This window comes from Mauremys reevesii, linkage group 4 (genome assembly GCF_016161935.1).
Source record: "Mauremys reevesii isolate NIE-2019 linkage group 4, ASM1616193v1, whole genome shotgun sequence".
NCBI lineage: Eukaryota > Metazoa > Chordata > Testudines > Geoemydidae > Mauremys > Mauremys reevesii.
The window spans coordinates 16,288,581-16,305,828 of record NC_052626.1 but is presented as its reverse complement, the minus strand read 5'-3'; the positions used below and the strand labels follow the sequence as shown (position 1 = coordinate 16,305,828).

The 17,248-nt window shown below is 41.3% G+C and overlaps 2 protein-coding genes across 6 annotated transcripts in view; one reads left to right on the top strand and one right to left on the bottom strand.

The window, feature by feature from the left end:
• BRF1 (BRF1 RNA polymerase III transcription initiation factor subunit) overlaps positions 1-17,248 on the bottom strand; it is a 219,292-nt gene that overhangs the window by 123,407 nt on the left and 78,637 nt on the right. For all 4 annotated transcript variants that reach the window (XM_039534921.1, XM_039534922.1, XM_039534923.1 and 1 more), the window contains exon 5: positions 5,996-6,068. In XM_039534921.1, the coding sequence (XP_039390855.1) occupies positions 5,996-6,068 (73 nt within the window). The remainder of the gene's footprint in view (positions 1-5,995; positions 6,069-17,248) is intronic.
• Positions 87-3,669, top strand: BTBD6 (BTB domain containing 6). 2 transcript variants are annotated; one of them, XM_039534928.1, is made up of 5 exons: positions 87-620; positions 831-1,134; positions 1,599-1,689; positions 1,936-2,054; positions 2,285-3,669. In XM_039534928.1, the coding sequence occupies exons 2-5, from the start codon at positions 920-922 to the stop codon at positions 3,315-3,317; spliced, it is 1,458 nt and encodes a 485-aa protein (XP_039390862.1). In that variant the 5' UTR covers positions 87-620; positions 831-919; the 3' UTR covers positions 3,318-3,669. The 2 variants fall into 2 exon arrangements, with proteins under 2 accessions (XP_039390862.1, XP_039390861.1); XM_039534927.1 differs by lacking the exon at positions 87-620 and having other exon boundaries at positions 633-1,134.

Below are 17,248 nucleotides of genomic sequence, written 5' to 3'. Positions count from 1 at the left end.
GGGGCCGCGGCTGGCTATTTGAGGCAGGAGGCGGAGGGAAGCCGACACACACACACACACGCGCGCGCGGGAGGACACGGGCGCCCGGCCCCGCTGCAGCACCACAAACCAGGCAGGGAGGCGGCCCCAGGGGCAGCGCCCGCTCACCGCCGGGGAGACGCGCCGAGCGGCCCTGGCCTTCCGGGCGCACGGTGGCTGCGCGGGGCGCGGACCCAAACAGCGGCCCCGGGGGCATCGGCTCAGAGCAGGACTGACTCGGGGAAAGTTTCGTTCCGCGGGCAGCGCGGCGGGATTTACAGCGGCCGCCTCCCCTCCCGTGCGGAGGAATTACACGGCGTGGACTGGGGACCGCAGGCAGGGTTTGTTCGGCCCTTGGGGCTGGGAACTTGCTGGTCTCTCTGCAGATGTTTCACCCTTGCCCGGAAGAAGGATCCGAGTCGCCTTTCAGAGAGGATCCAATGGTTGGCAGCAGCTCAGCGCGGCCTGGGCTTTAACTCTTGAAGGCTTTGTGGATTGACTCTGCTGCTCCTCCTTTTGGGGAAACTCTTTGCCTGTATCCCTCCTGGGGTCTTCCTTTGCAATCCTACCTGTGGTCTTGAGGCTGGGACCTTCAAGCAAAGGTGAGCACTGGCACTCGTTCGCTACGGCACCATTCTGCTCCCTAGAAAAGGTGCTCGGGGCTTTTGAGCAAAAGCTGCAGTTTAAAATCATAAGTATCCAGGTAGTGGGACTTGACTTTAGAATAGCTGTCCTCTTGCTCATGCCACTGCCCCCTGGCTGCCTCAATGGCAGGATCATGAAGTGTTTGACTTTCTTTCTTCTGCTTCCAGAGACCTTAAAGAAGTCCAAAAAGAGCGTGAGGTCAAACGGCAAGGTGCCAGCATGCTATGAAATAGTGCCCCTGTCCCTGAAGAAGAAGATGGCTGCAGAGCTTTACCCTGCCAGCGCTAACACCAATATTGCAAACAGTCATAACGCTGCTGCTGCTGCCACTGTCGCTGCCAATACCAAGAAAAACGCCTTTCAGCTTCAGCAGAGTGCCCAGCCGCCGCCACCACCGCAACTGCAAAACCTGAACAACAACAATTTGGAGAGCTCCAACTGGCAGTCCTTCCACCCCACCCTGCGGGAGAGGTAAGAGCCAGTCCGGCCAGAGTGCCCAGAACTTGGGCAGCCCTTGCCCCCTCCCCCCCCAGGAGAACTACAGGGCAGGAGCCAGTCCCATGGCCAGCCCCCTTCTGTGACATGGGTTGTCTAGCAATGAGCAGCCCTGCCGCCCCAGATTGGGTGGGAGGAGAAAGTATGGCTCCCCAAGCCAAAAAAACAGCGACTTGTGGCAGTCACAGGCCCCCTGCAGCCTAACGTCGGGGGAGTTCAAGTATTGCATCTGCATATTGGCCACATTCTGCCCTCAACTTCACCTACTCCACAGTGAAAGAAAGTGTCCTGCTGTGTCCCACTGCACCAGCTGTAGCAAGGGGATGGAGTAGACTCATACTAAAACCAGGACTCGATTTATGTAGCATTAGGTTGCATTGTGGCATCAGGTGATAAACTTGGCAAATCTAATTTGGGTTCTCCTTTCCTGTTACTTTCAGGAACGCATTGATGTTCAATAACGAACTTATGGCTGATGTACATTTTATCGTAGGCCCCCTGGGGGCATCAAAAAAAGTTCCTGCCCATAAGGTTTGTGCAGCTGATTTTTTTTTTTTAAACCCTTCTAGGGTAGTGGAGTTACACTTGTCTAATTATGATATTTTGTCTTATCTCCAAAGTAAAGAAATAACTTAATTATAATGGGACAGTTTAAGGGATTTCTGTTTGAACTGAAGCTTTTAAGTTTCCCCCAGTATCTCTTCTATCAGCGAGTATATTTAATTACTACACCTACATACTAAAGACATATTTGTGTTTTTTGTTTTGTTTTAACAGTATGTTTTGGCAGTTGGTAGCTCTGTCTTCTATGCTATGTTTTATGGTGATCTTGCAGAGGTCAGATCTGAAATCCATATACCAGATGTGGAACCTGCAGCTTTTCTAATCTTATTAAAGTAAGTGGTCATTACAAGTCTGCACATCCTATGGAGAGACTAAAAGTGGTTTATAAACATCTTTAAAATCTTTTAAATGGCACCTAGGAGCATGCAGCTATTACGCTTTATTAAATGTGCTGACAAATGTTGAATAATGTCAAATTGCTACTTGTCAGTTATGACAATAGTAGCTTAATCTCTCACAGCTTATGTCGCTTTTAAAAATACTTGTTTTTTATTCTGTTTAGGTATATGTATAGTGATGAAATTGACCTGGAAGCTGACACAGTGCTTGCTACTCTGTATGCTGCCAAGAAGTATATCGTCCCAGCCTTAGCAAAGGCTTGTGTCAATTTTCTGGAGACTAGTTTAGAGGCTAAAAATGCTTGTGTTCTGCTGTCTCAGAGCAGACTCTTTGAGGAGCCAGAACTGACACAGCGCTGCTGGGAAGTAATTGATGCTCAAGCAGAAATGGCACTGAAGTCAGAAGGCTTCTGTGAAATTGATCAACAAACATTGGAGATCATTGTAACCAGGGAAGCACTAAACACTAAGGAGGTGGTAGTTTTTGAGGCTGTTCTTAATTGGGCAGAGGCTGAATGCAAAAGACAAGGGCTACCAATTACACCAAGGAACAAGAGGAATGTATTAGGAAAAGCTTTATATTTGGTGCGGATTCCAACTATGACTTTGGAGGAGTTTGCCAATGGAGCTGCTCAATCTGACATCCTTACCCTTGAGGAAACGCATAATATATTCTTATGGTATACAGCTGCAAACAAACCCAAGCTAGAATTTCCACTGACAAAAAGAAAAGGACTTGTACCTCAAAGATGCCATCGATTTCAATCCTCTGCATATCGTAGTAACCAGTGGAGGTACAGAGGTCGCTGTGACAGTATCCAATTTGCTGTAGATAAAAGGATATTCATAGCCGGACTAGGCTTGTATGGGTCAAGCTGTGGTAAAGCTGAATACAGCGTCAAAATTGAACTTAAGCGTCTAGGAATTGTTCTTGCTCAAAATCTGACAAAGTTTACCTCTGATGGATCCAGTACTACTTTCTCTGTGTGGTTTGAACACCCCGTGCAGGTTGAGCAAGACACATTTTACAACGTAAGTGCCGTTCTTGATGGCAATGAACTTAGTTATTTTGGGCAAGAGGGAATGACTGAAGTACAATGTGGAAAAGTAACATTCCAATTCCAGTGCTCCTCAGATAGTACCAATGGAACTGGAGTACAAGGAGGACAAATACCTGAACTCATTTTCTATGCATGATGCATTTCACTTTGATTGTATTCCAGTACTGCTATTCACACTAAAGGATGTTTTGATTACTACAAACCTCTACAGCAGTGTGGAATGTTACACTACTTACTTATCTACTACATCAGGCTATCAAAATAAGTGAAGGAATGCTCTTGAATTTAATCTTATTTTATTTATTCATAAGATATTTGACTTAATTAAAACTGCAACATGCAGAAAAATGTTAAATTCTGCACGTATTGTGCATTTATTTTGTATATAGATAACTAACTTGCAGACTGCAGCTGACTCAAGCAGGATGTTCTAAACTAGAGCTGTTTATGAATCTGTGAAATATAAAACATTTTTACTTGCCCTAAAACCGGTGTACTTGATCATTGCTGATTTTTATGGCTAGTGTCCATGTTAATATATCTGTAGTACAGTTTAGTGGTGGGACTCCTAAGAAAATGATAAACAGAACATTCAGACTACTGTGTTTGTCTATAAAAGGCATAACTATCAGCACAAATACAGAGATTGCTTTGCAAGGTAACTAAAGCTCTCCACAAACAGGCAGACTATACAGTTTCTTCCCTTCTCTGAGGTAATGTATAAGGCAGCACCGTTTTCTTAAACTTCCGTGACAAAGCAGAAAGGTTTGAGCGACTGTAAATCTGATTTTAAAACATATCCTACGCTTTTATTTGAAATCTTACAAGCTTTCATTCAGATTAAGTTCTCTACAGCTACTGCATTTGCTCTTTGTGGAGTTAGGGAAGCTTTAGATTAAATTGACATCTGTCCCATTTTCAAGTAAGTTGCAACAGACTGGCCTAATGTCTAGGCCCTTGTCTACACACAGTTAAAAACAGATTTGTTAAATTGGTACAGAAACTCTGTGTGGACTAAGATAATTAGAAACCAATGTATAAAGTAAGAACTTTATGACTCCGTTTTATATAGATTTGGTAAAAGTTACAGTACTAAGCCACATTTAAATGCAGCTTAAATTTGTGGGTTTTTTATATATCTCTATATATTTAAAAAAAATCTACAAAAATCCACTGAAGGAGCAAAGAACTGAAATATATCAATAATTAAACTGCCCAAATTCAGGCGCTAGCTTGAGAGAGATACAGTCTGGTAAAAATAATCTTAAATAGTACATTTAAAATTCCTGCTGAGGGAGGAAGCCATCTAAACAGGCTGCACACCCAGAGCACCCTCTTTGCTTTTTTCATACAGCTGACGGGTGAAATAATCCCTCAAAAGTACTTTATCACCTATTTACACCTGTTGAGCAAATTTGAAGCTACAGACTACAAAAATGACTGAAAGTAGCTTTTTCTATCATTAGAGATTAGGGCAGTTGAAAATATTTTACTGTGTACTATAAGCAGTACACCCTTTTCTCATCCTTTTAGCAGTGACCTTGGAAAAATTACAAAACAGGGATTAGAGATTTTTTTTTTCCCCTGGTGTAAAAAGTACCAGTAATATTTAGTTTAAAAGCTTGCTTGTTTTCCAGACAAGTATTTACTGGCCACTGTAAGACAATTCAATTAAAATACAAACTATAATACAGGACTTCCTGTTCTGTCTTTTGTAACTGCAGTGAAAATACTGAGGGTGCTGGATTTCCACTGCAAAAATCAGAAGGAGAATATTCTTTTCATCAAGTATTAAGATATGCAGAGTGAACTGGCCCTGTGACTTGGCTGATAGCTGTGTATTGTCACATGATACCTGGACTCCGTGATCACTGAACTCAATAATTGGACAGGTGATGCTTAGTTTCCAGGGAGAGCAATGTTCCCAAGTGCTCCTCAATGGCTACCCATAAGCAGACTGAAGTTGCCTGTTCGTTGATGACAAAATCTCTCAGTCCGTCAATGCAGATAAAAAGCTGTTAAGAGTTTGAAGAAATACAGAACAAATACTAGAATAAAGAGGCGGGTGACAGTCACGTGATGCCCTTATGAACCAATCCTTTTAACTGGAGTTAGCAAGGTTTTCTGTGGCTCACAGTCTGCCAGGCTTGACAAAGTACTGAAATGTAACATGCATAATACACTGCTGTCTGGAGCAACTACTACTAAAAGCAGATTTTAATATATGTTAACCTGTTTTCATACAACATAACCTGTGGTTATTTCAACCGCCACTTTTTTTTTTTTTTTTTTTTAAGTTTAAGCAAACTGATTACTAACATTCTCTCAAAATAAAGCTCCTCATTTTCCATACATCCTCTTGTATTTCAAGTGCAGACATCAGCAGCTTCAGGTGCTGAACACACAGTAAATTAGCAAATACTTAACCTAACATTGTGTCTTATTTGGTTGAACTGAAATATGACAGGTCTGTACAAGCTTGTAGATAAGTATCTCTCTCTCTCAAGTCAGTCCATACTCCCATTAAGGTTTACACTATTCATATACTAAGAGGTAGAGAATGACATATTTAACTGGAAAAGAAAACAGTGTCAAGCTTACATGCATTCAACAGCAGTCCCACTATTGTGTTCTCTATTTTAAGATGACTTCTACCTCTCAGTTACTGTCAAATTTTATCCCTAGACTACTCTGAATTTCATTTTCAAGTGCCCCTTTAATACTGTACTGTGCAAATTTTTTACCTTCTAAGAGCAATTGTGAAACTATGGTAAAGTAAACTCAAGTACTGAAAGCCAACTCTTAAAAAAATACCTATAGCTGGAGCATTTATGCAGAGCTCTCTGGCCAGGAGAAGGAAAGTTTTTCCCAGCACATAGACATTCACCTATTAAAGACAGAAAACATTATTTAAATCTTAAACAGCAAACATTAAAAAAGTACTCCATTACACAGAGATGAAAATCCACCTCTGAAACATCAAGCAAATTGCTTTTGTTAAAAAAAAACCATCCAGATATTTTAAAGTAAAAGTAATCATTTGATGCAATCGGATTTATAGATCAGAGATAAGCAAAATTCTCATTAAAAGATATATGAAAAGTTAAAGCTGTGACACAAGCCAAAACAGAAAACAGTCAAAACACGGCACTACTTTGCAACAGGTTGCCTGTTACGCTTTTCAGCAGGCCCCATTTTGTTCTGGAGTACTTGGGCAATTCCCAGTTTGTTGCTCAAAACCTTGAAGTTTTATGTATTCATACACCATTGTTACATTAAACTACAACTCTGCAGTGGCACTCTCTTCACATAACAAAACCTGCAAGTTAGTGCAATTTTAGCTTTGTTTAATCATGTAAAGTCATATAATTAGAAGTACAAGCACAAACAAAACTACTTTTCCACCCAGGGAGGGAGTGGCACTCAGTGATCTAAGGATTTTTGCCTTCCCTCATTTTTCAGTTACTATCCTCAGTTCAACATACTGTTTTTTAACCTATAAAGCCCTCAGTGATTAGGAGACCTGGTTACCAGAAAGACTGCCTCTCTCATAGTGATTAAACTGCCACAGTTGAGCTCAACAAAGGTGCGCGAGCTGAGGCTACCTTAATATAAATGAGGGGGAGCTGCTAGCGTGGCATGTTATGTGAGGGGCTCTCAGTTTTGGAACAGACACCCCCAGCCCGAGTCCACCAGACTTCAAATTTGTTGACTTTCCATGCACGCTGTAAAGCTCATCTTTTTTCCGTTCTTCTCTAAGGCCCCTGAGGAGACATTTATGGGCAGCCCTTTGTTTATATTCCTATAATGATTTTTAATTTATGGACTAGGCACTTAGTCGTATTCCAAAAGTTAAATAAGATAATGTATTATGTCGTGCCTTTCTGGCCTTAGGAGAGGGCTGGATGCTGCTATGCTTCAGTTCCAAATTGACTGTGGGTGTTCCTGTATGAGCACGCTGTGGCCCCAAGGCATAAATACAGGTCAAAGTTAAGAGACTCAAACTCAGACTTCTGACACGATACTGAAAAAACTGTCTTTTTTTTTTTAATTTAAATAGTCCCTGTTTTAGTGGTTTTATGCAGCAGAAGTGTCCCTCCTCCATACAAAGTGAAGCTGGTTAGTAGAGAGTGAAGTATACACCAGGGCTATTGAAACACATCAAAGAAGCTTACGGAAGCATGATGAGAATGCAGGCCTCCTGTTAATAAATATACTCATTCTGCATCAAAAGCTATTTAAAAAAAAGTCATCCAATTTGAAGTGAACTTTCTTCAAAGTATTTTCACGTAGTCCTATCCCCTTGTTCAGGATGGGGAAGTGATAGGAGATATTTCTGTACTTTAATTTAAATTTATTTATTTTTTAAATTTAAAACCATTACAAGAATCTCCAAGGCTGTCAGTCATCTTCAAAGAGACCATTCAATCTATCACTCAAATGTAGATGGCTACTCTTTCACTTAGTACATTTAGTGGAATGTGTTGAATCTCTCTCTTACACAACCTCCATATATGACCAACAGTGAGACAGGATTAGCAGGCAGATAGATAACTGTAGTGTTATCTGTAGGGCTATGGAGAAAGGATGGTACAACTTAACCCCAGAGAGGAAGTGACCAAAATTGAAATGTGTCCCCTGAATCAAGATTAGGCTTGATGCGTATCAAGGTACAGAAATATATATAGATACCCGATATCTAACATTTCCTGTAGAATTTGACACTGTATGGTTTATTTCCTTTTTGTGAGCCATGAAGATAGAACAATTTTTACTAAAGCAAAACTATACAATGTTTCCAAGGGGGTCTCACTTCCATTGATTTGGGTTCTCTCAATGCACTGCAGTTCATTTTGAAAAACTACTAAGAAGATTTAAGAGGTTTTTCCACATTGTAGTTTGAGCCACTTAGTTGGCTGACTTGGGATTATAAATCTTAAACCTCATCATTTAGAAATCTGACCTGCAAGAAGGATTTATTATACAAGTCAATAAAGTTACTCCATTAGAGCCAACCACATATCATTTTTCCATCCCAGGCCTCACTGACTCACCCAGTTCTTTCATTTAGTCTAGAAAAATACAAACCAACAGATTAAAAGATTCATCTTCTCCCGTGTTTTTTCTTCTTTTTGGCAGAAGGCTCAAATACCTCCTCCTTGTCCTCATCTGACCACATAATTGCAGACAATACAATTAACACTCCTCCCCAGCGAATTTTCCATAAAAACATCAATTACAGAGTAAATAAGTACCAATAGGCATAAAGACACAGTTTCCCATGGTGAAGTTCTAATAGTCAAGGGTTGCAGGGTGGGGGGTCACGTTACGTTTTCAGCAGAGCCAAGTGCACAGTCAAATTGCCGTATCACTGATTCTATCATCCATTCCTGGCTCTAGCTAAAGCGGCCAGATCTAGGACCTACCTGAAACAAATCTAACCTGCTTCTTACTTCACCCACATCACGTACAGTATAATGACTGATCTCAAGGTGCAGAAAGCTTGTCCACACAAAACACGTACTAAACTCAAAGTAGAAATTGTACTTCAGGGAATTTCTGCTCTAAGATCCTAAGTGCAATCGTTTGCAGGGTTTGGTTACCATTGATTCAGAGAGAAAGTCAGAAAGCACGTACACTATCCAGTGGATTGTGTGTTATATTCGGTTTTTTTCCACAGAGCTCATACATTTTTAATGCTAGTGTAAAAGTCACAGAAAGAATACGCAATAAAAAATTTGCTCTCTCTCTCGGCAAGCCAGTACAGATACTTTCGAATGATCAAATATTCACAAGTACTGGGGGGGGTGTGTGTGTGTGTGTGTGTGTGTGTGTGTGTGTGTGTGTGTGTGTGTGTGTGTGTGTGTGTGTGTGTGTGTGTGTGTGTGTGTGTGTGTGTGTGTGTGTAAAAAAATATATAGAGGAAATTAAAGAGCCCACAAGGCTAACCGAGCAATCAATAAAAGACATGTCATTTAAGGACCTCTGGTGGTGATAATTTAAGAGGGCTCTGCCATATTTTTTTTTTAATCTCTATTATTAATCCAAGGTGGTGATATTACATGTGAAATAATTTTTAAAATCTAGTTTCACATTCACCATTTGCATTTATTTATAATTTTTAGATTTCACTCAACTTAGAAAATTAAAACAATTCATTTACAGGTGTGTTTCACTTTCTGGTTCTCCTGCACTAGTACAATTTTTTGTAAGGGTCTACAACCTTACAGGGAAATGTTTAAATCCCTTTTCTCCAATCCCCATTCTAGCTAAATTCCCCAAGTTTAGAAACTATGATAGCTTTGTATGTCAACCCCTTATTTTACAAGCATTTTATTTATGGTGATAGAAGAAAGATTATCCATTAAAAAAAGATGCATCTAGTGTGGGTTTCAATAGTCTTGTTGTACTGCTCCCATTTGTCAGATAGCTTTAAGGCTGAATACTCCAAATCTAACTGATATGGTCCCCCTCCCTCTTTCAAAATCCAGGGATCAAACTGGAAAAAAAAATGGTATTCTCCTAAATTCTGCCCACTCAAAGACCCCAAACAAGATGCCATTCACAGTAGATTGTGCAGAGCTTCACAAAATGATTGTTCGTGTTTGTATGCTTTGATCAGCCATAAAATAGCTGTTTAAATTATCGTTAGGCTTCAGAGTCACTGTCCCAGTCACCTAATCTCTCTCTCAGAGATGATGTTTCAGGGCATCTGCAGACTTAGACATCACTGCATCACACTCAATTCACATTTACAAGGTTCTCTTTACAACCACACACACCAGACTCTACATTTTTAAAAAGTGAAATCATAGATTCTACAGTACAAAAAAGGCATCGTTCAGATAAAAACGATCTGCTTGCCAAGCGATTATGAACTAATCCTTTTGATCCTTATTTTCTTAACAAGGATCACATCTTATCAAGATGTTCTTCCTTATCAACAACCTGTTGAATTATTCCTTACGATATGGTATTTACATATGCCCACTCTGCTGTAGCTAGATGGCCTCCAAAGATTTAGTTTCACCTTTGTAGGGGATCCTCCTACCTGTGGAAGGTCTTGTTAAATATAATCTACATTTCAGATTCTATACTTCTCCAAAGGTGTGGACTTAATCAGTTCTCATTCTTTAGACCTTAGATGTTTTAAGGTGACACCTCCACAGAAGAAAGGAAATCATCTCACCCTTCAATTTTCTTTTCATTATTTCCTTTTTCACATCATGTCTGAATGTCCACGTTCGTAACAGTCCACATATATACTTCAGCTTTTGTGGACAAGAACAGTGGTTTACTTACCACTGACAAGTGAGTTGAACAGGTCATCAATCTATAGCATGCTACAGTTTGAAAAATCTCCACAGAAAGATATTTGTAATCTGAAATTCACAAGGTTGTTAGATTCACTACACCCCCTTGAAGATAACAGCTGACCAGAGTGTCTAAGACAAAAGGTGCCTAATCTTTGATCCAGTAAATTAGATAAATGTATTTAACAATGGTTAATTTCCAGAGAGGCTCGTCAAGATCAACATAAGACAATCCAGTGAAATATTGAGTATACTGACAGTGGCCTAGGTTATCTTCTTTTCAGAAGGACCAAGAACTGGTCAGAATTCAAAGCATCTATGGACGCTTGCCTAAATAACAAAGGAAGCATGAAAAGCAAATTACTATGTAAGGACAGTGTCTATTGTTTGAGGAAGATGTACCTGAAGTTATTTGACTCATTACTATTAACATTTATGTTACAGTGGGGACTAAAGACCACATCCAGGATGTCTAAATTAAAATCGATCAATACACAAATTTGTACTGAGGTAATGGAAGCAAATTCAGTCAACCTGGACGTGTTCATGAAATGAGTAAAAAGTATTACTATAGGAAGCCAGCAACTAAATATTCTCTCCAAAGGTTTCAAGACTTAATATTAAATGTTTTGTTATCCAGATCAGTAAGATGAAGCTTTTCATTATTTGGACGATCACAGCCAGAATACTATATTTAACCCAAGAAAGAAAAAAGATCCACAAGATCACAATCTTACATGAATGAAAGCTTGCTAGTTTCTGATTCAAAGAATGACAGATATGAATCCACTTCTCTTTCAATCAGTCAAATCAAAATTCACTTATGAAGTGCCTTTTTTTCATCTTGTGCTGAAAAGCACTTCCTTAATCCAGGTCCTCAGAAGGAAGAATCTACTACTGAGTAATTCTGTTTGCTGTATTACTATTATTCTCCTGTCCTACAACAAAACCGTGTGGTAAGACATATAAGGAAGGAGATTAAAAAATAATCATTCAAGACCTATATAAAGGAATCAGCCAGTCCACTTTTATATAAGTTAACAAACTTCTAGAGGAAATAGTAAGTAGTAATAAAGATCCACATAAGAAGGAAAATATCACTTGAGAGAACAATCTTAAGAGAAAGGAACAAGATTTTCTTGAAGGTGGAAGCAGAAGACTGCAACAAACAGAATTACCAGTTACTGTACTAGTTTTCCCTTCTTGTATATACACTTTCCCCATCTGACAACCATGGGCGGCAGGTTATATATTTGTGTGGGGCCCGGGCCCCAGCAATATTCAGGGCTGGGCGCCCTGCTCCAGCAATAGTTGGAGCTGGGTCTCTTCCCGCCCCCCCCGGTCCTGCCTGGATCGGCCCCAGCCACCGCAGGTCTCCCCCCGCCGCCGCGACCCTGCCTGGAGCAGGTCCCAGCCCCGCCTGCCACCCCCTCCGCGTGTTCCCCGCCGCGTTGTGTTGCGTCCCTGCCTGACAGAACGCAGCGCGCCTCTCCCCTGCCTGCTGCCCGGAGGGCTCCCAGCAGATTTGCTGTCTGCTGCCGCAGGGTCCTAGTGCCTGCCCTCCGCCAGTACTGGCAAGGCAGGCTGCCCTTACCCTGAGCCTCTCCAACCCCAAACCCTCAGCCCCAGCCAGAGCCCTCATTCCCCCCGCACCCTAATCCTCAGCCCCAGCCCTGAGCACCCCCACATCATGAACCCCTCATCCCCCTGCACCCTAATCCTCAGCCCCAGCCAGAGCCCTCATCCCCCTGCACCCTAATCCTCAGCCCCAGCCCTGAGCGCCCCCACATCATGAACCCCTCATCCCCTGCACCCTAATCCTCAGCCCCAGCCAGAGCCCTCATCCCCCCACACCCTAATCCTCTGCCCCAGCCCTGAGCGCCCCCACATCATGAACCCCTCATCCCCCCGCACCCTAATCCTCTGCCCCAGCCCTGAGCGCCCCCACATCATGAACCCCTCATCCACAGCCCTCACCCACAGCCCAACCCTCTTCCCTAGCCCTGAGCCCCTCCTGCATCATGTACCCCTCATCCTCAGCCCCACAGTCCTCACCCTGCACTCCCTCCTATCCCCAAACTCCCTCCCCCTTCCCACACACCCCTTCCCAACCCCAAACTCCATCCCAAAGCCTGCACCCTTCACCTCCTCCTGCACACCCACCCCCTGCCCCAGCCCAGAGCCTGCACCCAGCACCCTTCCTGCACCCTAATCCCCAGCCCAGGATCTGCACCCCAGACCTCCCCCGCCGAGCCCCCTCCCAGAGCCTTAGGCAGGTGGGGGCGGAGTTAGGGGGGGCGGAGTTGGGGGCGGGTTCTGGGCCCCACCAAAATTTTTACAAACTTGCCACCCATGCTGACAACATATCTGTACAGTAGGCAGTAACACAGAGGATCATTATATAATGAGAAGCACCAATATACCCATATTAAAGAGATTTTCACTACATAAAATCAAAGATCAAAGGTAAGGCAGAGAACTGCCAATACCTACTCTGTCTGAAGACTGTTACAACCACATCTCAATATCATGATGCTACAGTATAAAAGAGGGAGACCCAGGAACAAACTGGCATTTCCCATGATTAAAGGGACAGCCTTCTGACACATTGTGAGATCAGAAATCTAGCTGAGTAGTTCTCTCTGGATGAAAGGGAGGAGAGGATCCTGAAACTTATGGGCAAACCCAAACTGTACAAAAAGTTAGGTCAAAGCTAGACAAGTTTCTCAACCCTTTAAACAGCTAGACAATGTAATCTATGGGATTAATGGGAACAATGGAAAAGGAAATGAAAGCCAGCAAGGCTACCTCAAAAGAAAACTGTACTTGCAAACAAAACAAGAAGAGAACCAAAATTCAGTAAGTGAAAATACAAGCAGAGAAGGTTCCCAATCAAAGACCCCTGACTTATCTACTTTACCAGTTAATGAATATGCAACCCTGTTGCTGGTTGATCAAGTGATTAAAGAGGAGGAGAATGAATAGCCTCACTCTAGAAGAAGAGCTAGTCAGAACATTTGTGATTAAACATTTTAGTGTCAAAATATGCTGTTCTGTCAAAGCGAAAACATGTTGCGGGGATACATCGATATTTATGAAGTTGTGAATAGGAAGCCTTTCAGTTGGATTCTGGTCACAGAAGATCCCAGCCTGAATTGAAAATGAGATCTCTCTCATCTAAAAACAGATATTTAGACAATTCCACTTAGCAAAAATGATCAATAGGTTTTGTTCAAATGCAAAACAAAAACAAATTTCAAATGCCTGAAAGTTGTTATGAAATGGAATTGTCATTCTCCAGCCAGCTCTGCTTAGTTGATCAGACAAAGAAAAAACAGCCCTAGTTCTCCAGCTACGTATGAGTGCATGCCACAGGGGGCAGTTGTGTCTCCCTGTTCCTGGGTTGCCCAGCCTCGGAAGAAGTTAAAGTAGATCCCCTCCAGCTATAACTTACTTACACCACCAGCATGAGGTCTGTAACAGACCTTATGCCAGAGGAAGGTACTCTACTAAAAGTGCAGTTTCTTTGATTTTTTAAGTGAAGAATGTGGCACCATATCCACTGGTAGCCCTATAAAGGCATCAAAAGGCACTGTGTCCTTATGGGCAAGTAGTACAACCCTTTGTGCTAAGAATGTGGACTTCGAAAAGCAGGATGGTGTAGTCATATCATATGATGATGATAACACTCGTTCCATTCCACTAGTATCTCAGGGGGATATTAAACAGCAGCTACTAAAGTTAGACATTTTTAAAATCAGCAGGTCCAGATAACTTGCATCCAAGAAGCTGTCTGAAGAGCTCGCTAGACCATAAATGTTGATTTTTAATAAGTCTTGGACCACTGGGGAAGTTCAAGAAGACTGGAAGAGAGATAATGTTGTACCAATATTTAAAAAGAGCAAAGAGGATGACCTGGATAATTATAGGCCTGTCAGTCTGACATCAATCCCAAGCAAAATAATGGAGCAGCTGATATGGGACTCGATTAATAAAGAATTAAAGAAAGGTAATTACTAATGCCAATCAACATGGATTTATGGAAAATAGATCCTGTACAACTAACTTGATATCTTTTTTTAAATGAGATTACAAGTTTGGTTGATAAAGATTATAGTGTTGTTATAATATGCTTAGATTTCTGTACAGTATACATCATCTTGATAAAAAACTAGAATGATACTAAGTTAACCATATTTTAATTTTAATCCAGAAATGGATTAAAAGCTGGATAACTCATAGGTCTCAAAATGTAAATGTAACAGGGAAATATCATTAAGTGAGTAGGTTTCTAATTAGATCCCACACCGATTGGTTCTTGATCCTATGCTATTTAACCTTTTTATCAATGGACTGAAGAAAACATAAAACCATCATAGATAAAATTTACAGGTGACACAAATTGAGGGAATGGTACATAATCAGGGTGACAGCTCACTGATACAGAGCGATCTGGATGGCTTGGTAAGTTGGGTGCAGGATAGCAGAGAATGCAGGCCATACGTATAGGATGGGAGACGCTATCCTGGGAAGCAGTGAATCTGTAAAAGATTGGGGGCGGGGAGGGGTTACATAATCAGATTGCTCACTGCAACACTATGGCCAAAAGTAGAAGTTATTTTACCTCTGCATTTGGCACTGATGTGACCACTTCTAGAATGCTGTGTCCAGTTCAGGTGTCCACAATTTTAAAAAGCTGCTGATAAATGGGAGAGGGTTCAGAGAAGAGCAATGAGAATGATTAAAAGGAGAAGAAAACATACCTTATTGTGATAAACTCAAGATGATCAATCTATTTAGCTTAATACAAAGAAAGTAAAGAGGTGATTTGATTACAGTCTATAAGTATCTACATGGGGGAAAAATACTCGATAATGGGCTCTTCAGTCTGCCACAGAAAGGTATAACATGATCCACTGGCTGGAAGTTGAAGCTAGACAAATTCACATGGGAAATAAGGTAAACATTTTTAAGTGAGTGTAATTAACCATTGGAACATCACTGGCAATTTTTAAATCAAGATGTGGATGTTTTTCTGAAAGATCTGCTCTAGGAATTATTTGGGGGAAGTTCTATGGCCTGCGTTATACAGGAGGTCAGACTAGATGATCACAATGATCCCTTCTGGCCTTGGAATCTATGGTTTCCCAAAGAACAAAAAGTGATCTACGAGCCCAAAACTTACATCCACATAGCCTTTCAAAAGGGTGAACCCAAGAGAGAATGGGCAACAGTTTAGGGAGGCAGAGATGAGTCAGGGAAAAACTCATCCATCTTCAAAAAGACATAGCCAGGGACTGAATCTTGAAAGGATGCCAACAATCTACAGCCCATTCCCACAAAATGGAATATAATCACAGGCTTTGTAGGCCTCGAAGCAGAACTATCTTCTGCTTCCCTCCCTTCCTCCACCCCCACCTTAATATCTTCACTCTTCCCATGTGCTTTTGTTTTTCCTCTTGGATCTTATCTTCCAAGAAGGATCTAGAGAAGAAGAAAAAATGATGAAATAAGTTACATTAAGGGGATGGAAGAATGAGGCTGCACTTTATGCTCTCTGTTGAAAAAACAAAAGATCAAGGTAGAAGTGGATGGGGTTCCTTTCTTGACTTTTGGTTGATGTAATTTATCTTCTCTTTTCCTAGTAGTCAGAGGCATAATGGTTACTTTATTGATTTGCTGTCGGATGAAGAGATGGACAATGATAGATATATTAAATAGATGGATGGATGGATGGACGGATGGATGGATGGACTGTCCATCCTAAAGTATTAAGTAATTTACTCAATAACTTATATGAAGAAACTCTACAAGATATTTTGCTTGGCAACATTCTTCAGAAAGAATCCAGACGCCATTCCACCTGCAGGAATTCCACAGGTCCATTGTACCACTAGGAATTATCAGAGAAAACTCAAGAAGAAAATTCTATGGGATCATCCAAGATGCCATCCACTTAAGATCTGCCACTGGCATGTCCTCAAGAGCTGGTCCAATGGTTTATAAAAGAAATTAATATAGTTTATAAGGTCTTGCAATAACTCATTTTTGAGCCTTTCAAATTGTTTTCTTTGATGCACAAAAACAGCAATTTTGTTTCATCAAGAAAAACTGACTTACCTTTTTTTAGTATCAGAGGGTTAGCCGTGTTGGTCTGGATCTGTAAAAGCAGCAAAGAGCCCTGTGGCACCTTATAGACTAACAGACGTATTGGAGCATGAGCTTTCGTGGATGAATACCCACTTAGTCAGATGCATGTCCGACGAAGTGGGTATTCACCCACGAAAGCTAATGCTCCAATACATCTGTTAGTCAATAAGGTGCCACAGGGCTCTTTGCTGCTTTTACCTTTTTTACAAGATCAGTATATACAATCTAAAAAATGGCTTAACTATACAGGTTGACACTTTCTGCCTTGGGAATGTAATAAATGAAATTCCCATACTTTAATGTCATCACTGTCTCAATACTTGGGAATTTTAGCAAAGGTGTCCTTTGAAAGGAAAAAAACTTCAAAGCCATGGCAAAGTACATGAATTTCCCTTTTTCCCTGGGTACAGTTTATCAATTTTGCACTAAAGAAGCTGATCTCAGATAGGTTGTGAAGACAGCTTCTATCTACTTGGAAATGTGGGGCGTCAACCTACCTTTTGGGAGGTCAATGGGAGTTTTGCCATTGACTTTTGTGAGAGTGAGAACAGGCTCTTAGCTTCAGCACATTCTTCTGCACCAACCAAGGAATTTTTTCATACAC